Here is a 22,861-nt window from a genome sequence, read left to right on the forward strand (position 1 = left end):
TTAGTTAACCAACATGTATTTTTACCACATGTTTGTGGTAGGAGAGGTGAATGCCGTTTGGATATGCCCCAAAGTGTTTTGGGTCGTCTCTGGATGTGAGGCAACTTTCCTGGGAATCTTTTTGCCCATTGTGGGGCTCAAACCCACGACCCTGAGATTAAGAATCTCATGCTCTACCGACTGAGCAATGTGGGTGTTTTTGTGTGTATATATATATATATCTTTGCAAATTCATATACTGCTTTAATAGTAAAATGCCGAAGCAGCAAACAATGTCAAATTCTCTTTTTAATAATAATAATAATTAAAAGACACAATAACCTATCACTAGGTCACATTCCAGGGAAAGCTTGTGGAAAGAAATTGCAAACTTTTTTTTTTTTTTTTTTGCGTGGCTTTTGGCCGTTCCAGTGGAATATACTATAGTCGCCGTTCCCCTTGGAACCTCCAGTTTTTTTAAACTTAATTTGTGCGGCGTAGGGCTGGCTCCTGGCGACCCCTTTGAACGTCACACTGCCGAATCACCAAGCCACAATTTGGAAACCGGGCGGCAATGACTCTTGAACTGCGCTGTTAAATCTGTTGCGTACGAGTCCAGGTTCCCCAGAACAAAAAGGGGGAGCCGCCCCCTTTTCAAAGCAAAGAGACGGGTCCTTATTTTGTTGTCTTGGGAAATTTCCGCATTTTCAGATTGTTCCTCTTCGCAATTAACACACTCTCTCTCCTTCCTCTTTTTAAAGGGCGTTTTGAGATAAACTGCCCCGGTATTTTAGCTACCCAAAATGAACTTCCTCCTTTGCTCTGCTGCTGGGCAGATCCTCTGCAGATTTTCGTGTGCCCTCGCTAGGCCAGGTCTGCAGAGCTTGCAATCTGCAAAGCCACATTCAGCCCACTGAAAGTGGATGGTGGCCTTCAGAAGCTTCCTAGGGAGCAGAATTAGGGACCGAGCATTTTTTGTAATCGCAATCATAGAATTGTAGAATTGGAAGGGACCTCGAGGGTCACTTTGTCCAAACCCCTGCAATGCAGGAATCTCAGCAAGGGCCCTTCTCCTCCCAACTACAGTGGTGCCCCGCAAGACGAATGCCTCGCAAGACGGAAGACTCGCTAGACGAAAGAGTTTTCCGTTTTGGAGGTGCTTCGCAAAACGAATTTCCTATGGGCTTGAATCGCAAGACGACAATGTCTTGCGAGTTCCTGCTGGTTTTTTCCCCTCTCCCCCCCTTTTTTCTAAGCCGCTAAGCCGCTTATCAGCTGATCCGATCAGCAGATAAGCCACTAATAACGCTAATCCGCTAATCCGTCAATGGGCTTGCTTCGCAAGACGAAAAAACCGCTAGACGAAGAGAATCACAGAACGGATTCTTTTCGTCTTGCGAGGCACTACTGTATTGCTGTCTCACACTTTCTCCACTCTAAAATCTGGAGATTCTCTGTGCTCCGAAAACCCAAAAAGAATAGCCAAGGCGTGTGACCTTTTTCAGACTGCGGCCAATGGGTTTGAACTAAAGGGACCCGTCTGATAACGGAAATAACTTGCTAGCTGGGTATTTCCCCCCATTTGTTTGCTTAAGTTGATCCCGAAGAGACAAGCCGTTACTGCTGAGCTTCAAAAGCAGCTTGTCTTTTCGGCATTAGAAGTTGCTTAAAACCACAGTGCCTTGAATTGCAGTCCCAAATACTGGTTGAGCAATGCTGTAAGTTTCAGAGATGGTGCGATTAATCACATCGAAGGGTCTCTCTCGTACTTTTGTTTGTTTGTGGCCACTAATAAATCACTTCTGGGATTACCACTTGGTCAGCAGGACTGGGCGAAACCTTCCCCCAAGATATTCGTAGGCTGCAGCCAGTCAGAATAAACCATTCTTCCTCAACCTCTGGTGTTTTGCGCTACAAATCCAAACTAACCAGGTGTTTTAGACTACAAGCACCAGATGTGCTGGCTGGGAGCTGTAATCCAAAATATCTGGAGGGAGCTGGGTTTGGGAAGGCTGGAATAAACCATACTGGGGGGCAAGATAGGCTAATTGACCTGGGATAAAGCACCAGCTTCGTCTATTTCCGTGTTCATGTGGAGTCTCCTTCCTTTGGGATTTCCACTGAAAGCATCTGTCAGTGCATGTTTATTAGGCGTAAGATATCCCAGCAGCTGGGAAGGAAGATTAGCCACCAAAAGAGATCAGCGGGGAGAAGCCCTCGCCAACAGACAGCTCCCTCCTCCAGCAAAGAGCTGCTGTGCTTGCTGAGTGCAAGTCCGGCGCAGCTTCCTCCTGTGAGCCCTGGGGAAGTCAAGGGGCAAGGCAGCCCTGAAGCCTTTCCAGCCTTCCTTCTATGCTGGTAGGGGCAGCATGTGGCCAGGAGTCCTCTGTGTCCTTGCACGCTCAAGCACTGTGCTTTGCAGCCTTTCAGCCTGGCTCTCGGAGTTTAGCGTGAGTTACGATATTCTTGGTGCATGTGCATGAATGTAGATATTGGGGTTGTATCGAACGAAGCCCTCCCATTTGCTCCAGGACTTAACATTTGTGCAAGGCAACGTCCCCCTCTCCTTCCCATGTTGCCCCCCGATCCTGAGGGTGGGGGCAGAGCAGGAGGGGAAGTTCTGCTGCACAAGCAGAAGTCCTTTTTGCAAACAGGATGACTTTGTTCAATCCATTATTTGTTTCTTATTTGTACAGTGGTACCTCGGGTTAAGAACTTAATTCGTTCTGGAGGTCCGTTCTTAACCTGAAACTGTTCTTAACCTGAAGCACCACCTGAAGCTAATGGGGCCTCCCACTGCCACTGTGCCGCCACCGCACAATTTCTGTTCTCATCCTGAAGCAAAGTTCTTAACCCGAGGTACTATTTCTGGGTTAGCAGCGTCTGTAACCTGAAGTGTCTGTAACCTGAAGCGTCTGTAACCCGAGGTACCACTGTATTGAATATTTAGAGTTGAGATTAAATAAATTCCTATGTGTATTTTAAAAAAAAAAAAAAAAAAAAACCTCAATTGAAAGCATTGCAGTGAACCTGGCTAGCTTCTTTCACCTCTGTTTGCATTCTGGGAAAGGTGATTGTGCAAATGCTCGTGCGAGCCTCATCTCTGACCGACGAAGCCCAGAGTTGCATAGAGAGGCTGCTGAATGACAGGAAGGAGTTGCCCAAACGGTGAAACCAGATGCTCATCAACAAATGTAGAGTTCCCAATCCCGCGTTTGCCTCTAAAGGTGAAGGAAGTGGAATCGTTTTGTGTTGTGTGTGCTTAACCCTTCCCCGGCAGCAACTTTCCCCATTTCCCTAGGAAACATGGTCTTGGAGCTCAGCTAGAGTGAGGACCAGCTTCAGAATACCAGTAATGACCAAGGGAATACAGTGGTACCTCGGGTTAAGCACTTAATTCGTTTTGGAGGTCCGTTCCTAACCTGAAACCGTTCTTAACCTGAAGCACCACTTTAGCTAATGGGGCCTCCGCTGCTGCACGATTTCTGTTCTCATCCTGAAGCAAAGTTCTTAACCCGAGGTGCTATTTCTGGGTTAGCGGAGTCTGTAACCTGAAGCGTCTGTAACCAGAGGTACCACTGTAGTTAATTCCCTGGCCTTCCTGCACACACATATTGGTTCTTCCCTGCAAGTGACCAGCCCCTTCCCCCCCCCCTCTCTTCAAAGGTCCATGTTTTATGATGAATCACTAGTTCTGGCCTCAAGTTAGGGATGGGTGTTTTTTATGCACACTTTAGTATATGCATTTTTTTTGTACACATTGCTTGTGTGGAGAACTGCATTGCCATATTCAGAGAAGTGCACATTTCAAAGGGATGCCTGTGTTTTGGTTCACACATTGGACAGTGCAGAATAGGTAGATTTTCCTTTCAATGCAAACGGAGCCATCTCTACTTCAAATGCACTTTAGGGCCAGTCTTGTTTTGCAGCAGGGCACATGCTGCTTTTTCAACCAAAGCAGCAGCAGCAGCATACATCACTTCTCCAACCGAGGAGGCTCCCTCCTTCCTAGTTTGTACCTTTCCACATCGCTCTGTACACTCCATCTTCCCCAATGCCTTTGCTTCCAGAATGGGTTGGGTAAAGACTTGTGGGGAAGATGGGTGGAGGAAGGCTCATGATGGATAGCTCACTCAGTAGAGCACGAGACTCTTAATCTCAGGGCTGTTGGTTCGAGCCCCACGTTGGGCAAAATATTCCTGCATTGCAGGAAGGTGGACTATAGATGACCCTCGCGGTCCCTTCCAACTCTACAATTCTATGAATTACGGAAGGTTGCATATGTCTGCACTCCTTAACTCTGTAAAGCTTTCTAGGGCCCCCTAGAAAGACGTCCGTCTTTCCAGACATTTATTTTGGGGAAGAGGCTGTCACTCAAGCCACGGTGCACATGCTTTGCATCCAGAAGATCCTCTGTTCCGTTTTCCCCCTCCCCACCCTGCAATCTTCACTGAACAGAGTCAGAAGTGGCAGATCAGAGAAGAGCACTGAGTGAGCCCCTAGAACACTTACGGAGGAGAAGATCAGAAAGCGTATTTTATTTCTGCCTCAACTACTGGCCCAGGCAGGCAGGCAGTGATGGAGAGGCAGGCAGTATTAGATCTCCCTCCCTGTCACGGTCCCAGGACGTCCATCTCCTCTCCAAGCCTGCAATAAATTCTCCCCGCCTGTGCCACTGGGTTGCCCATCGATTGGAAAAAGCCAGAACTGGAGAATGAATGACTCTTAAGGGCCATTCTTGCATTTTACGCTTCAGTTCAGGGGTCAGCAAACTTTTTCAGTAGGGGGGTGGTCCACTGTCCCTCATACTTTGTGGAGGGCCGGACTATATTTTTTTTTTTGGGGGGGTGAACGAATTCCTATGCCCCATAAGTAACCCAGAGATGCATTTTAAATAAAAGGACACATTCTACTCATGTAAAAACATGCTGATTCCCAGACCATCCATGGGCTGGATTTAGAAGGCGATTGGACTGGATCCGGCCCCCAGGCCTTAGTTTGCCTACCCATGCTTTAGTTCATCTGGGTTGCACCACTACACTAAAACATTTTTACTGCCATTTTTTTGTTCAGTGTGTACTTTTTGTTTCCATTCTCTTTACCCCCTTTATTTTTCGGTGTTCTCTTTCTGCAGCCCATCTGAGTTTCATCCCCCCCCCCACTTTTGGGGGGTTGGTGTTTAAATGCTTGGCAGAAGTTGGAACTTAAATCCCTGCTGGAGGGGCACACTTTGCAATCACATAGAGATCTTGAGTTTAGGACAGTGGTGTTCAAACCTTTTTCACGCCTTTTTCAACCAAAGTTGTTGAGCTTTTTTCAGGATTTTTACCCCAGGAAATAGACTGCCACAGGGGCCACATTAGGCCCCCAAAACAGACTTTGGACATGCCTGGTTTAGGAGAACGAGAAAGCCATGTTTATTACAGGAAATGCATGTGGGTTGGGAAAGTTCCCTAAGGTGGAGTCGCCTTGAGCTACGCATCTCTTCAGGAGAGACACACAATGATGTCTCCTCTCCCAAGGTGAGGATGAAAAAGGAGGAGGTAGAAAATGAGGTTAGCAACCCAGGAGAATATCGGTCAGTCTTGCACCTGCAGGAAGGTCAACACAGGTTAGGCCAGGAAGTACAAAGAGGTTCCTCTCTCCCAGGCAGACGCATCAGCCTCCAGTGCAGTTTCAGCACTTCCTCCATGCAACAGGTTTCTGCGATGCCATTGCGCAGTCCTCCCCATCTCCCCTTTTTTTCTCCCTCCAGACTCCTCTCCCTGTCTTTCTTTCTCAACTCCGTTTCCTCCACCTTGTGTCTTATCCTTGCCTCTTCCTGCCTCGGACAGCCAACGGCACAAAGGGCTTTCAAACTCTCACACAGGAGAGAATCTCAGGTGGCAATCTCTTGCCGGTTGCAACAGGCTGGGGAAGCTGTTGGCAAGTCGGAAGGTGCAGAGACATTGTTCAGGGCTTTCTCTTCCCCTCTTTGATTTCTTGCAGGGCAACACAAGCGCAGGAAATGAGGTTTCACGTAGAAGCCGCAAGCTGCGTCGGCAGAGCCCGTACGCAGCATGACACTACCTACAAGCTAGGAATGCCTGTTCCAGAGCGTTGTTCCATTTTCCAGGGCTGGAAAAATCCCAGAAAATCCTGTTGCGTCCTGGCAAGGGTTTCCTTGCAGTTGTAACTGGAATGGGCATCGTTGGAATGGAAATGGCAAGATATTCTCCGTAAAGGCTCCTATCGCTGTCTTGGGTGCATTGAGGTTCTTTATTCCACAGCTGTTCCAGGGAGATGATCCCAGACTTTTACAGCTCTGCTAGTTTTTGTTTTTGTTTTTTTCAAATCCCAATCCGATTTCTAATTGCCATCATCTGTTTCTTCGGGTGTGGTCTGGCTAATTCCCCCCCCCCCTTCCTCCCAGCTCACATCCTTGTGCTTGCTGAATTGGCCTGGTTTCCGGCTTCTCGCTGTGTGGTGTTAATACATTCTGTGAGGCAAGCACCTGGGATTCATGGGAGCATGTGTCTGGTTTTGATATTAACGTAGCCGCAGAGGGAATCCACAGAGTTTGTCGTCAGCTTGGCAGATGTTAACAGAATTGCATAACAGGATTCCAAGCTAAGCCTTTTTATCCTAACATTTGGTGGCACGGGTATTTTTTTCCCTTCATTTATTCTGCGCATTGAAGTTTTCTCATCCAGCTGAGAGTCGTCCCCTGAAACAGCCCTGTTCTCAGAAGCCGATGCCATGAACAGATAAGGTTTACCATAAGGTGCCTGAGTTAGGTGATCTTGACATCCTGTTTGTTTGGGGTCCAAGCGGAAGCGTGGCTTGTTTTTGCCAACAGCCGTTTTGCATCCGTCATTGTAGTTTTATCAAGCACCTTTCAGTGCTTTGGCACTGTTATTATCTCATGTGACAGCCTTGTGAGGCGGGGCCAGTATCGTTGACCCATAGTGCAAATTTGGTGAAAGAGACATTTGTCTGACGCCCTGAGCTGCAGGGACGGGGTGCCTAGAGGAGATGTTTTGGTGAGGATACAACAATTTTTTGATGGGGTGGTGGTGGAATTCATAGGTATAAACTGAACACCTTAGCCACCAATCACGGGAGCAATGGAAAAGTTCTTGATACCACTTTGGTAACAGTTTATGGAATAAGGAGGGCATTAACACAAAAGCATGTGCTGTCTTTTTTTTAAAAAAACTTATTTATATCACTTTATATACAAAGACATGTATATTCCAAATACAATGTTGAAAACAGCATTTTTCATAACAAACAATCCAAACACTAAGTTAATACCATGTACATGAATTCAAGAAGGACCCCCTTTTGTCTGTTGCAATTTATTTAGCAATATGCTATAGAAGTAAGAAATGAGTTTTGTTCCCCCCCCATTCTATACAGTGATTGAATCTTCTTGCATTTTTCATATTTATAGTAATTCTAGAACTTGCATGATTTACGCTATAATTGCTTTTCCTCGTTTCAAGCTTCACATCGATGAATTAAAGAAAAGAATATGCTTCTTCTGTATTAAAATTAGCATGGCCTAAGAAGTGATCATCCCTATTTTTTTTATTTCTTTGTAAATCTAAAACCAGTTTTTATCAGCCCTTGATGCCGCCCTGGGCTCCTTTGGGAGGAACGGCAGGAAGTTATAACGTTAATAAATTACTAATAACTTTCAAAAGACATGGGGAACATCCTGCAGGTGGTGCAAAATGACATGAGTGGCTCGCTTTTAATAAATGTCAACAGGGGGATTTGGAATTTCTTGGCAAAGATTTGGTGGGGAGGGAGATGGGATCATAGATCCATCAATTCAGGAACTGGAGCTCAGGAATCCGGCAGATGGCCACCAAACCTCTGCTTGAAAACCTCCAAGGAAGGAGAGTCCACCACCTTCCGAAGTGCTGGCAAGGCCTAGACAGAACCTTCAAATATGAAGGTGTTGATTGACTTCCGTGCCGAGGTTACTGGCAGGATGTTGAGGAAGGAGTAGAACACCAGAGTGTCCAGAGGAGGGCAACCAAAATGGTCAAAGACCTGGAAACGATGCCTTATGAGGAACGGCTAAGGGAGCTGGGCATGTTTAGCCTGGAGAAGAGGAGATTAAGGGGTGATATGATAGCCATGTTCAAATATATAAAAGGATGTCACATAGAGGAGGGAGAAAGGTTGTTTTCTGCTGCTCTAGAGAAGCGGACACGGAGCAATGGATCCAAACTACAAGAAAGACGATTCCACCTAAACATTAGGAAGAACTTCCTGACAGTAAGAGCTGTTGGACAGTGGAATTTGCTGCCAAGGAGTGTGGTGGAGTCTCCTACTTTGGAGGTCTTTAAGCAGAGGCTTGACAACCATATGTCAGGAGTGCTCTGATGGTGTTTCCTGCTTGGCAGGGGGTTGGACTTGATGGCCCTTGTGGTCTCTTCCAACTCTATCATTCTATGACCAGGCAGGTCCCGTGTTTGATGCCCCCAGCCTGTGCTGCATTGTGTAAGCAAGAGAGAGTCTAGACTCAGCTTTGGAGTTTCTGTGTCGCGGTGGCTCTGGCTGCTTTACAGATGGTTTGCATGAAAGGGAGAGGCAGTGGCAAGAAGGCTAGCATTGAAACTGGAGGAAAGCGGTTTGTTTCTCTCTCCCTGCCCCATGTGCAAATGCAGTAGAGCTGGGAAATGCTCCACAGCCAGCTGTTCATACCAGGGCCATGGCCCAGTGGCAGGACAGGTCCCTGTCTCTTAAAATCTCAAATAGAGTGCCTAGTCACATACCTCCACATGTGGTGGGAGTGTCCCAAAATCCAACTATTCTGGACAACAGTCATACGAGAAATATTTAAAATAGCCAACCAAGTATTAGAAATCACCCCAGAAATGGTCCTACTAAACATCTTCCAAGACAACAATGCCCACTTACACCACAAAGAACTCATAACCCACCTACTTTCAGCAGCCAGAAACATCATAACCAGACACTGGAGAGACCTGTCAGGAATAAGCATGGACCAATGGTACTGAATAGTATGGGAAACAGCCCTACTAGAAAAATTAACCAATAAACTGAAATTGACACAGGGACAAATAGAAGAAGACGCCTTTACCCCGGTATGGTTCCCCTTTATCACATACACAGCCCAGCAAGACAATGACAAAAATCCACCAACAGCATACAAATCAATATGGCTAACCTGATCCAAAACACCCACCCACCCCACTCACACACGAAAACAAAGACCACCACAGCCAACCACAAATGAACAGCCACACCCTAGGCCAACCCCAACCTCTCTCAACACCAAAGGAACACAAGTGAAGAGCAGAGAACCTGTACAAGGAACGCTGATGCAAACCCCCACATATATTAAGTAAAATGGAAACATCACCCCCAACCCCACTCATCTTTCCCCCCCTCCATCTCTTCCCCCTATTCTTCCTAATGTCTCAACAAATGAAACCAATTTGTAAAAAGAAAAAAATGTATTACGGAAAAAAAATACGAGAGAGAGACATTGCACATACCTTTGTAAATCAAGAAAATCTTTAATAAAAATACATTGAAAAAAATTAGAGTGCCTAGTGTATCCAGCTTGTAAGATTTTGGCTAGCAGGTGCCCCAAGTGAAATGCTGGGGGAGATTTTGGTCAGGGTATCAAAAAATCGTAGACTTCGAAGGGACCCAGAGGGTCATCTAGTCCAACCCCCTGCAGTGCAGGAACCGCAGCTGAGGAACCCCTGGCAGAGGGCCATCCAACCTCTGCTTAAAAACTCCCAGTGAAGGCGAGTCCACTGCCTTTGAGGTAGGTGAGACTGAGCTAGAGAGACCCAAGACAATGAAAGGTCTGGAAACCAAGCCTTATGAGGAACAGTTGAGGGAGCTGTGTATGTTTAGACTGAGAGGAGATAGGATTGCCATCTTCAGATATCTCAAGGCCTGTCCCATGGAGGATGGAGGCTAGGACTCAAACCAATGGCTTCAAGTTTCAAGAAAGGAGATTCTGATTAAACGACAGGAAGAGCTTTCTGACAGTGGAACAATCTTCCTCGGGATGTGGTGGACCTTGGAGGTGTTTTAAACAGAGGTTTATTGTATTGCAGGGGTTTGGACTAGATGACCCTCGGGGTCTCTTCCAACTCTTCGATTCTATGATTTTATGACCATTTAGGGCTAGGGCGAGGAATCTCCGACCTGTCAGAGGTTTCTGGATTCCATCTCCTGTCATCCCTACACATTAAGGCCATTCTGGCTGGTGCTGATTGGAGACGGAGTCTAGCCACATCTTGAGTGCTGCACAGTCCCCATTCCCAGCGCTACATCCAGGTTGGAGAACCTCTGGTCCTCCAGCTTCTGCTGGACTCTAGCTCCCACCATCCCCAGCCAGCATGGCCAATGGCCAGAGATTATGGGAGTTGTAGTCCGGGTACATCTGGAGGACCACAGATCCCCACCCCACCCTGATTCCACTGTCAAACAGCTCTTACTGTCAGGAAGTTCTTCCTAATGTTTAGGTGGAATCTTCTTTCTTGTAGTTTGGATCCATTGCTCCGTGTCCGCTTCTCTGGAGCAGCAGAAAACAACCTTTCTCCCTCCTCTATATGACATCCTTTTATATATTTGAACATGGCTATCATATCACCCCTTAACCTCCTCTTCTCCAGGCTAAACATGCCCAGCTCCAGGGCTTTTCTGTACGTAGCTTGACTTGCCAGGGCCTACACACTTCACAGGAAGCGTCATTGCAGGCGGTAGGACTAGATGATCTTTGGAGGTCTTTTCCAACTCCACAATTATATGATTCCGCTGAATGGGACAACTGGTGCACAAACCCATGTTTCTAGACAAACCTGTTTCTTTCCCACATTGCATTTTTGGACCCGTGCTCAAAAACTTTAGGCATATTTATAAAATATCTCATGCATGAAATGCTCAGCAACCGTGGAGCCTCCATCTGTCAGTATCGCAAGGACAGGGAGGGAGTTAAAGGGACCAACATTGACCCCAGACTCTTTGGTGGCTGACTGATTCGTCTTGTCTTGTGTGGTGTGCAGCTGCAGCAAGCCACTTGAAGTCTTCGTTCTTTATCTTTTTTTTAATTGGCCGTCTCAGGGGCTGGCTTGCCCCGCTGCTGACACGGTTCCTAGTCCCACGCAGATTCTGCTCCGGCCTGCACAATCCAGCAATTGCGCCACTCTCTGTGGCGCAAGGCCATGCGGCGAAGTTGCAGCAGAGGGCGTCGGATGTGCAAATGGCCCATGGAGCTGCTCGGGTTGCGCGATCGGTGCTTAGGCCCACAGATTTGTGCTCCTGGAAAGGAGGCAGCTGAAATGGCTAGCGAAACATCCCGTCCCAAGTGGTTTTTTGCAGTGAATACAGTGGTGCCTCGCAAAACAAAAAGAATCCGTTCTGTGATTCTCTTCGTCTAGCGGTTTTTTCGTCTTGCGAAGCAAGCCCATTGAAGGATTAGCGGATTAGCGCTATTAGCGGCTTATCTGCTGATCGGATCAGCTGATAAGCGGTTTAGCGGCTTAGAAAAAGGGGGGGGAAAGGGAGAAAAAAACCAGCAGGAACTCGCAAGACATTGTCGTCTTGCGAAGCAAGCCCATAGGAGATTCGTTTTGCGAAGCACCTCCAAAACGGAAAACTCTTTCATCTAGTGAGTTTTCCGTCTTGCAAGGCATTTGTCTTGCGGGGCACCACTGTAGTAAGAGCTAAATACCCTTGCTTTCTCTCTCTCTCTCTCTCTCCCTCCCCTTACCCTTTAATGAGAGGTTCTGTATGGAAGACCATCATTGCAACTGCCCCATTTATGTGTGCAGCCGAGAAGTCTATCTTTCTAATCAGCATTGCCCCATTAAGACAGGAGTGGGAAACTCCCAGGTTTCCAGATGCCTAAATTTGTAGGAACCTGCTTCTGTTATGTAGGCTTTGTGACTTCTCCAAATACCCTCTTGATTATTATTCCAGTTCTATGTTGGTCTGACTCAGCAAAGAACATGACAGCACTGCTGCTCTTGTTGGGTTCTTAACACCTCTGGAATTTCATGCACCCATTTATTCATTTTTTAACAAACGTATTTACACCACCCTAACGAACCTTCCAAGGTGGTTGTGAGGATGCTGTGGTATACCGTAAACTCCATTGGAGTGGCTTCTGTTAAAATGCTTCGTATCTGAGGCTTTAAGAAGCATCTCTCTGTGATGACTTCCACACCTGCAGGTCATCGGTTATTTGATGATGAAGAATGTTTGCAGGGGAAAGAGTCCCCTTCCATCGCTGTAAAGCTGTCACACTTTTCAGGTTGTACCAGTGTTGCGCATGAAGGGCCTGGGAGCATTTACTTATCTGTAATAGTGTATGGAAGTGAGAGCTGGAGCATAAAGAAGGCTGATCGCTGAAGAATTGATGTTTTTGAATTATGGTGTTGGAGGAGACTCTTGAGAGTCCCATGGACTGCAAGAAGATCAAACCTCTCCATTCTGAAGGAAATGAGCCCTGAGTGCTCACGGAAGGACAGATCCTGAAGCTGAGGCTACAATACTTTGGCCACTTCATGAGAAGAGAAGACTCCCTGGAAAAGACCCTGATGTTGGGAAAGATGGAGGGCACAAGGAGAAGGGGAGGACAGAGGGTGAGATGGTTGGACAGTGTTCTCAGAGCTACCACCATGAGTTTGACCAAACTGCGGGAGGCAGTGGAAGACAGGAGTGCCTGGCGTGCTCTGGTCCAGGGGGTCACGAAAAGTTGGACACGACTAAACGACTAAACAACAACATTAGTGCAATGTGCTTTATCATGGGTCTGCCATCAGGTTTTGAGCTTCCCCACTTATGGAGCAGAGGACAGGGATGTGGCTTTATTTCTTTTTGCGCATAGGCCGGCGTGGGAAAATTGTGCACCGAGTTGGCCAACAGCCTTGGCCAACCGCAGTTGCCTTGCCAGGTTCCTGCCCCCTCCCTTCCGCTGCCACTTGGCCAAGGCTGGGCAGAGGCAAGTCGCAGGTTCGATCTCTCCAGGCAAAGCTAGCAAGGACCCTTGTCTGATACCCTGGAGAGCCTCTTCCACTCGGTTTACATCACGCAGAACTAGGTGAGCCAATGGTCTGTCTCTGTGTAAGGTAACTTGTTACGTTCCTAAGTTCCTCTGCAGAGCATCAGCCACTGAAATGTCCCGCCTCCCTTTCTTCCAGGAAAGACATGGAGTGTGCCATCCTTCCAACCTAAAATGTGGGGAGGGGGACCACCACACTCACATGCCCACACTTCTGTAGGACCAAGACTTGGAGGAAAGCTCATCATGTTCGCCAGAGGGGAGAAGAACACTGTCCTGTCCTTGGTGAACATGGTCAGCCAGGGATCATGGAGGCACCTGTGGCCTTCCAGGTGTGGTTGGATTAGAACTCCTGTCCACCCCACACATAAGCAGAATGTAATAATAATACTGTGTTATTTACATTCTTTCCCACCAATTCAGCTAAGGAGACCTATATTCATGAGCAGACATAGTAGGCGTGTGTCATTTACGGATTAGGAAGTAGATTGTGAATTGGAAGCATATTCAAGTGAGGATGTAGTCTAGCAGTGTGACTTTGAATAGGAATTTCAGAAATAGACTGGAAAGAGAAGCTGCTGAATTGCAACTCATTACCAAACTTAAAACCATGGAGAGACCTGGTCTGAACAAAGACATTGGATTCTTATCTCATTATACATGACTAAGCCATTTTTCACCTTCTCACCCCTTGCCTTTTACTGTAAGACCTATTGCAGTCGTTAAGAGTCGTCAACAGGCTCATCTCAGCTATCTGCCAATCTCCCATTCCCACCACCCTTCTGAGTAATACCCCTCCCCACCTTCTCACTATATAGAAGGATCTGGCAACTTCTGTTTCAGTGTATCTGAAGAAGTGCATGCACACGAAAGCTCATACCAAGAACTAACTTAGTTGGTCTTTAAGGTGCTACTGGAAGGAATTTTTTTATTTTGAATAGGATGTTCATTCCAATGAGCATCCGAAGCCATGTTGTTGCATACCAGACAACAAGCTAGCACCTTTTCCCCCTCTCTTCTTTACATGTGATGAGCAGGATCATCAGTCTCTTTGCTTCAGAGGTTCAGTGTGTGTGTGTGTGTGTGTGGTGGTTTTAAAATTAACCACCCCCCAGGCATTAGAGATAAGTTGAGATACTAAAAAACGATAATACGCTGCTTCCTTTTCTGGTATGCGAGGTTCAACTCAGCAAAGAAACTGCACTGTGATGACACTGATGGGGTGCTGCCTTTCTCTTCCGACAGGTGCCATCCCATAAACCGCAGGGGCCCTAGGAAGGGCAAGTGTCAACGGGACGTGTGGCCAGCCCTTGGCCAGAAACAACAGCCACGGTGGGCCAGAACGGCAGAGCAGAACTGCCCATGCCGGCGGTTTATGAAGTGGGGAAGCAGGTGAGCTGCTGGTTTTGTCTTATAGGAAGGTCAGGCTTGGGGTTAATCTGACAACCTTGGGAAGGGCTGCCCTTCTAGAGGTTTCTTTCACCCCTTCGTTGCATCGAAAGGGGGTAAAAACTATTCAAGAGTGAGACAACGCTTCCTGAATTGGTCATACGGTCTCGGGTGACATCAGAACACAGTCAAATCTGATTGGCTACGTAGCACCTTGACGTCATAACTTGATTTGAGCGGGAGCATTCATGCCACTGACTCGGTTTTGGGGGAAATGTTTAGCATGTTGCCACATGACGTCATTATTCAGCTAGTACTCCAAAATAGTATAACCAGGGGGAGCTTTTTCTTCTTCCATTTAAAAAAATCTGACTTTTGTGAAAGAACAGGAATGGATGCTCAGTATTTTTTATGGCATGTGTACAAGTATCGTCCCACTTCCTGTGTGGAGTGGGGGGTTGGGGTTGGTGGATGTGGCTTGGAAGGCATGTGTTTCCTACCACTTTCCCTCTGATTGGTGCGAGCTGCAAGTTTGTGGCTCGGTTCAGAGGAGAGAGGCAGCGGATCAAGCTGAGGGTCCTGAGCCAGAATGCTGCCCATGACAGCAAACATTAGCTGCACACAACATTACATCACAATAGCAAGGTTCGTCGTAGCTCAGGCAGACACATAGTTCCTCTTCAAATCTCCTGTGCTCCCACAAAATTAGAATTCCAGAATACTCAGCACTGACTAAAATTTTGAAAAGCTGCAGAAGGGCTGTCACCACGTGCATGTTAAAAACTCTTGGCTTTTGCTGACTGAAGGAACACAAAGATACCTAAGGGATGTGATGTGACTACAGCCACAGATTTATTAATTTTCTCCAATTTGGGCAGAACCCGTCATTATCATAGAAAGGAAAACCCTTTGCCCTCTAATAGCAGTAACATGTGCTCAAATGTGCAGGCAGCCAGCTACAAATTCACCCTCAAAAACATTGGATCAAACAGCGGTTGTGCCACTATGAATGGTAAGTTTAGAAAGCCCCAGAGGTGGAATATAAGTGCTATCATATGTACCATTCTATTCAGCTCTGGTGAAGTTTCGGCAAGAATTGTTACCAGCTAGATTTACAGGAGTCAGACCAATGATTCATCTAGGCTCATACTGCCTGTGACAAACAGGCCCTAAGAATACATTTAAAGCAGTATTTAAACTTGGAGCCACTTTAAACAGTTGTGGCTTCCTTCAAAGCGCTTTAAACATACGGTGTGAATATGACCTATGCGTCTGTGGGAGTGGGATAATTTCTTCTTGCACAGTGGCACTTCCCCTCCTTATCCTACCCCCATGTTTCCCCACAAATCCCCCCCTCCCCAAATCAGCTCTGGAGGCTCCCACAATCCTTCCCAGTAGATTAGGGAGTCCGTTCCACTTTTGAACGGCTCTTACTGTCAGAAGGTTCTTCTCGATGTTGAGTCGGAATCTTGTACAGTGGTGCCACGCAAGATGAAAAGAATCTGTTCTGTGATTCTCTTCGTCTAGCGGTTTTTTCATCTTGCGAAGCAAGCCCATTGACGGATTAGCGCTATTAGCGGCTTTTAGCGGCTTATCTGCTGATCGGATCAGCTGATATGCAGCTTAGCGGCTTAGAAAAGGGGGGGGGGAGAGAACCAGCAGGAACTCGCAATACATTTACAGATGTTGGTCTGCCATAGTCAAAATAAAAAAATTCCTTCCAGTAGCACCTTAAAGACCAACTAAGTTAGTTCTTGATATGAGCTTTCGTGTGCATGCACACTTCTTCAGATACATTGTCGTCTTGCGAAGCAAGCCCATAGGAAATTTGTTTTGCGAAGCACCTCCAAAACGGAAAACTCTTTCGTCTAGCGAGTTTTCCGTCTTGCGAGGCATTCGTCTTGCGGGGCACCACTGTAACTTGAATCCATCGGTTCCAGCCCTACCTTCTGGAGCAGGAGAAAACAGGCTTGCTCCGTGTGACGTCTCACGCTCCTCCTTCTGCTTCCTTCCCTAGTACCCAGAGCCAGAGTACGCGGGGAGACCCCTTCCAATGTCCCAGCATGAGACCTCTCCGACAGTACTGCGACGCGCCAGCAACCACCGACGCAACAACCCCTGCTGCTTCTGCTGGTGCTGCTGCTGCAGCTGCTCGTGGTACGTGGAACAGACTGGGGCGGGTTGGGGGGTTGGACGCTGCCTACCTGTGCCTGTGTCATAGGGCCTGGGCCAGTGGAGGCTGGTGCCCACTGCGGTTAAAGGTAAAGGGACCCCTGACCATTAGGTCCAGACGTGGGCGACTCTGAGGCTTGCAGCGCTCATCTCGCTTCATTGGACGAGGGAGCCGGAGTACAACTTCCATGTCCAATACCTCAATTTTTTAACCACTTAGGCTGCACCCCTGATTTCACTTACGTGGAGGTTAGCCCCATTGAATTCAATAGGATTCACTTCTGGGTAAGCTCTTAGCCTGCAATTCTATACTCACTTACCTGGGTGTAAGTCCTGTTGAACTTGGTGGGACTTCCATATATAGGTAAAGGTAAAGGGACCCCTGACCATTAGGTCCAGTCGTGGCTGACTCTGGGCTTGCGGCGCTCATCTCGCTTCATTGGACGAGGGAGCCGGCGCACAGCTTCCGGGTCATGTGGCCAGCATGACTAAGCCGCTTCTGGCGAACCAGAGTAGTGCACAGAAACACCGTTTACCTTCCCGCCGGAGAGGTACCTATTTATCTACTTGCACTTTGATGTGCTTTCGAACTGCTAGGTTGGCAGGAGCAGGGACTGAGCAACAGGAGCTCACCCTGTCACAGGGATTCGAACCTCCGACCTTCTGATCGGCAAGTCCTAGGCTCTGTGGTTTAACCCACAGCGCCACCCGCGTCCCGCCCACTGCAGTTAGCAGGAGTCTAATCATAGGTAGTGACCGAACCAATGATGGGCATCGTCAGCTAATTTTGGTTTGAAACTATGGAAGAGGAAGCCGGTAGGTTATTATGCCATTACGCCTTTTTTCGTTAAGGGAAAAGGTGAGTAAGATCGATAACAGTTTATGAAATAATTCATGGCACAGAGAAGGTGGATAGAGAAGTCCTTTTCTCCCTCATAACACTATTCGTTTATTTGACTTATTAGTCACTTGCCACCCAACAGATCTTACACTGAAGAACTTACACATAAATACATTCTAAAACACAACAGGGGGGAAAATAAACATTTAACATCCCATACAGCATATTTATAAAAGCTTCTTCAAAGACGGCTTTTAACTGAACCCATCCTATTTTGTCAAGTCATGCAGTGACTTTCTGTTCCAGCAGTGACGCCCCACTGCTTTTAACAACCCAAACACGCAGCAAAAAAGCAAAGAATTTTTTTTGCAGCCTTCAGAATGCATTCTTATATTATTGGAAATTGTATTTTTCAAATGTCTTGCCTAGCAAACCTGCTTGGATACTTAGAACAGTGCCAAGGCAGTCTAAGGCAGAGTACTCTCGAAAAGCAAAATACGAAAGGTTAACTCCTCTAGAACGCTAGAACTCGGGGAGATCTAGTGAAGGTAAACGTTGAAACGTTCAGGAGAGAGGGAAGAAAGTTCTTCATCACAGTTAAACTATGGAACTCCCTGCCACTGCAGAAGGTGGTGATGGCCACCAAGCTGGGTGGCTTTAGAAGAGGATTAGACAAATTCGTAGAGGGGAGGGATATTGATCACTATGGTGGTGGCTCTGTTCTGCCTCCATGGTCGGACGCAGGAATGCTTTTGATGAGCAGCTGCTGGAAACCACAGGAGGGGTTCAAATCTCGTGTTCAAATCCTACTTCTGGGTTCCTCACAGGCATCCGACTGGCCACTGTGAGAACAGGTTCCTGGACTAGATGGGACAATGGTCTCTTCTTATAGGCAAGTTTTGGAGGTTCCCTCTCCCTCTGCTGCCTGATGTTCAGCTGCCGCGTTTCGGAGGAGCCATGTGCTTAAGCTTTGTTTATAGCTGGTGGCTAATTGGAGGAGTATTTAACAAAGCAAGTGTAAACACCATCTTGAGCAGATGGTCTGGTATTTGTGCCTCACAGGGTGCGGAGGCCCTCGGAAGCTTCGGATGTTCAGTTTTGTTTGGGTTCGGATACGTGTTTGTGTTTTGGATTTAGGATATACTGCACGGCTGAATTTTCCCACAATCTGTTCTCGGAAATGCTGCTATTTCCCTAGTCTGCCACTGAGCCCCTTCTCCCGTTTGCATTGCGCTTGTCGTTCTCAGATTCACATGCAGTGCAAGGGCCACATTCCCCTCCGTGCAGTCTTCTGGGGGCCACACGCCAATAATGGGCAGGGCCAGAAGCAAAAAAGGGGGGGTGAGCAAAGCGACGAATGTGAAATTTACCTTTCTGTAGCTGGCTACTTCCTACAGACATTTGCACACTTCTGTCCTCTGTTCCCAGGTGAGCAAGAGGTGTGGTCAGAGTTCAGGGGCACATTTCAGCCAGGTGGAAGGGTGCAAAGCAGGGCTGGTGAAGTGTGTGGCCTGCGGAGAGGAGTGTGGCTTGCAGATAAGCCCAAAGGCCCAGTAGAAAAGCCTGGAGCATAGGCGTAGCTGGGGGCTGCTCCCCTCCGTAGATCAAGTTAATTAATAAAAATACCAATCAAGTCGCAGGTGGCTCAGTTCTGTCCCCCCCCCCAGGTCCTGCACCCCCTCAGCAAAAATCCTGGCTATACCCATGGCCTGGAGGACTGTATTTGGCCCCCATGTAGTGTGACGCAGCAGCAAAAAGAAGCTAATGCTATTCTAGGCTGCATCAACAGAAGTCTAGTGTCCAGATCAAGGGAAGTAATAGTCCCACTCCATTCTGTCTTGCCAGAGTGGTGCATGCTCTGGTTATCTCCCGCTTGGACTAGTGCAATGCGCTCCACGTGGGGCTACCTTTGAAGGTGACTCGGAAACTACAACTAATCCAGAATGCGGCAGCTAGACTGGTGACTGGGGGCGGCCGCCAAGACCATATAACACCGGTCTTGAAAGACCTACATTGGCTCCCAGTACATTTCCGAGCACAATTCAAAGTGTTGGTGCTGACCTTTAAAGCCCTAAATGGCCTCGGTCCTGTATACCTGAAGGAGCGTCTCCACCCCCATCGTTCTGCCCAGACGCTGAGGTCCAGCTCCGAGGGCCTTCTGGCGGTTCCCTCATTGCGAGAAGCCAAGTTACAGGGAACCAGGCAGAAGGCCTTCTCGGTAGTGGCGCCCGCCCTGTGGAACGCCCTTCCAGCAGATGTCAAAGCGATAAATAACTACCTGACATTCAGAAGACATCTTAAGGCAGCCCTGTTCAGGGAAGTTTTTAACGTGTGATATTTTACTGTATTTTTGGTTTCTATGGAAGCCGCCCAGAGTGGCTGGGGAGGCCCAGCCAGATGGGCGGGGTATAAATAAATAATAATAATAATAATAATTATTATTATTATTATTATTATTATTATTATTATTATTATTATTATTCTGCCTTGGTCAGACCCCACTTGGAATACTGTGTCCAGTTCTGGGCGCCACAATTTAAGAAGGCTATTGACAAGCTGGAATGTGTGCAGAGGTCAACTAAGATGATCAAGGGTCTAGAACAGGGTTACCAGACGTCCCCGGATTTGCAAATCTGTCCCAGGGAAATGTGTCAGCGGCAGTCTCAGCAGCCCGGAGCCAGCCTTGTAGCTCAGTTGGCTCTAGCTGGCTTCAGGAGCGGCTCGCTACCCGCTGCCACCGCCACTGCCAAAGGTGAACTGGGGACAGACGGATCTGCTGCCCCCTTCTCCCTTTGTTTTGACAGATCGGGGGAGTCTCAGGAATTGCGGGCGGGTGGCCGTTGCCCAGGAGGGGCGCAAAGCGCGCAGTTTCTCTGCCAGGCAAGGTGCAAAGCCCTTCTTTCGCACCCTGTGAAACATAAATGCGCAGAGTTTTTTAAAAACTGGGCAACAGCCGCCTGCCCACAACTCCCGAGCCTCCCCCGATCTGCCAAAACAAAGGGGGAAGGAGATCAGGGAAGGCTTGGGAGTCACAGGCGGGTGGCACGCCATTGCCCAGTTTTTTAAAAACCTGCGCATTTATGTTTCACAGGGTGCAAAAGAAGGGCTTTGCACCTTTATACAATAAGCATGTGTGCTTGGGCCCAGGGTCTTTTGCCTCACCATCCCCACTACTGACTCCCTGTTGCTACTCAGCTTCCAAAAAAAAAAGTGTCCCCAAATTATTGAAAAAAATCTGGTAACCGTAGTCTAGAAACCAGAAAGAGTTGGGTATGTTTAGCCTGGAAAAGAGGAGACAGAGGAGATATGGTATCCATCTTCAAATATCTGAACGGCTGTCACCGGGAACAAGCTTGCTTTCTCCTGCTCTGGAGGGTAGGATTTGAACCAGTGGCTTCAAGTTACAAGAAAGGAAGTGCCGACGAAACAGCAGGAAAAACTCTCTGGCAGTAAGAGCTGTTTGACAGTGGAACGGTCTCCCACAAGAGGTTGTGGACTCTCCTTCCTTGGAGGTTTTTAAGCCAAGGTTGGGTGTCCACGAGTCAGGGATGCTTTAGTTGAGATTCCTGCATTGCAAGGGGTTGGACTAGATGACCCTTGGGGTCCCTTCCAACTCCACAATTCTGTGATGTCTCCCATCTCAAAAATAAAGAGGCCCAAATGCTGCAACCTTTCCTCAGAGGGGAGTTGCTCTTTATGTGAGCTTTTAAAATTCAAATTGTTCCCTATTTTTAAACCCTTTTGATTAAATCAGATTCTATCTGTGCTCACCAGTTCACAAACGTGAGGCCTACCCAGAATTTCCCCGTCTTCTCCCAGTGTGGAGCAGCTGGACCCTTCCTTGGGAATTTGTCTGCAGGAATTTATTTATTTGATAAGACACTTGTTGTTGTTTTTCACCCTTCCCTTCTGATGCATATGGATTACTCAAGGAAGCTTGCATCACTTAAAATTGCAGCCTTGCAATAAAACCGCAGCAGCAGCAGCAGCAGAATAGAACAGAGACAGGCACGGCAGATTAAAAACACATCTTCAAATCACAACGTTATTTACCTGTCAAGGCAAATCTCTGCCAGAATAGGGAAGTCTGTACTGTACTGTTGTTGGCATACTTCTGCCTCGGGAGACAATGAAGGAGTGTGCCTTTGCAGGTGAAGTCAAACCGTTGGAGAGTTTCAGTGCCTGCTGTGGCTGTAGAGACCGATATAGGAGAGACATGTTTTGTTGCAGCTAGGGCAGAGGAAGGCGTCTGGTTTTTGCACCGTGGCCTTTCTTCCGTCTGCACTCCTCCCAGTGGTTTTTCCTCCTCTGGTCACTGCGACGGATGCACAACCTGACTGTCTCCAGACACTGCAGTCATCTGCAGCGGATTCCCACATGGTAGGGGTTGGTGTTGCCAGCCGCCGTGCCCCATTTGCAGACATCTTTGTAACGCAGAGTTGGCTTGCCAATACACCTGGTGCTGTAAGCCAGCTTCCTGTAGAGCACATCCTTGGAGATCCTGCCATCTTCCATTCTGTGGACTTGACCAAGTAACAGTGTAGACATCGCTAAATAATAAATAATTTTTATTATTGCTTGTAAGCCGCTCTGAGCCCGGCCTTGGCTGGGGAGGGCGGGGTATAAATAAAAATTATTATTATTATTAAGACAGAAGCGTGAACATAGAATCATAGAATAGAATCATAGAGTTGGAAGAGACCACAAGGGCCATCGAGTCCAACCCCCTGCCAAGCAGGAAACACCATCAGAGCACTCCTGACATATGGTTGTCAAGCCTCTGCTTAAAGACCTCCAAAGTAGGAGACTCCACCACACTCCTTGGCAGCAAATGCCACTGTTGAACAGCTCTTACTGTCAGGAAGTTCTTCCTAATGTTTAGGTGGAATCTTCTTTCTTGCTGGGATTGTGGAAGCAGCAAGAGAGGGAGCCGCCCAAATCCCATGGGGCAAAGTGTCTAATAACTTGAGTACCACCACAGAGAAAGCTGGACCATAAAGAAGGCTGATTGCCGAAGAATTGATGCTTTTGAATTATGGTGCTGGAGGAGACTCTTGAGAGTCCCATGGCCTGCAAGAAGATCAAACCTCTCCATTCTTAAGGAAATCAGCCCTGAGTGCTCACTGGAAGGACAGATCGTGAAGCTGAGGCTCCAGTACTTTGGCCACCTCATGAGAAGAGAAGACTCCCTGGAAAAGACCCTGATGTTGGGAAAGATGGAGGGCACAAGGAGAAGGGGACGACAGAGGACGAGATGGTGGGACAGTGTTCTCGAAGCTACCAGCATGAGTTTGAGCAAACTGCGGGAGGCCGTGGAAGACAGGAGGGCCTGGCATGCTCTGGTCTGTGGGGTCACGAAGAGTCAGACACGACTAAACAACAACAACACAGAGAAGACCCTGTCTCCAGCCACCACTGACCACACTCCCATTTTG

At 47.6% G+C, this 22,861-nt stretch overlaps 1 protein-coding gene across 3 annotated transcripts in view; it reads left to right on the forward strand.

Annotated features, from left to right (window-relative positions):
* RGS19 (regulator of G protein signaling 19) overlaps positions 1-22,861 on the forward strand; it is a 66,398-nt gene that overhangs the window by 29,657 nt on the left and 13,880 nt on the right. For 2 of the 3 annotated variants that reach the window (XM_082226528.1, XM_082226527.1), the window contains exons 2-3: positions 14,270-14,416; positions 16,431-16,570. In XM_082226528.1, coding sequence (XP_082082654.1) covers positions 14,387-14,416; positions 16,431-16,570 — 170 coding nt within the window. In that variant the 5' untranslated portion in view covers positions 14,270-14,386. Of the gene's footprint in view, positions 1-2,395; positions 2,430-14,269; positions 14,417-16,430; positions 16,571-22,861 lie in introns of those variants that run through there. The other variant, XM_082226529.1, reaches the window with a different exon arrangement.

This window comes from Podarcis vaucheri (genome assembly GCF_965113315.1).
Source record: "Podarcis vaucheri genome assembly, chromosome: 6".
Taxonomy (NCBI): domain Eukaryota; kingdom Metazoa; phylum Chordata; class Lepidosauria; order Squamata; family Lacertidae; genus Podarcis; species Podarcis vaucheri.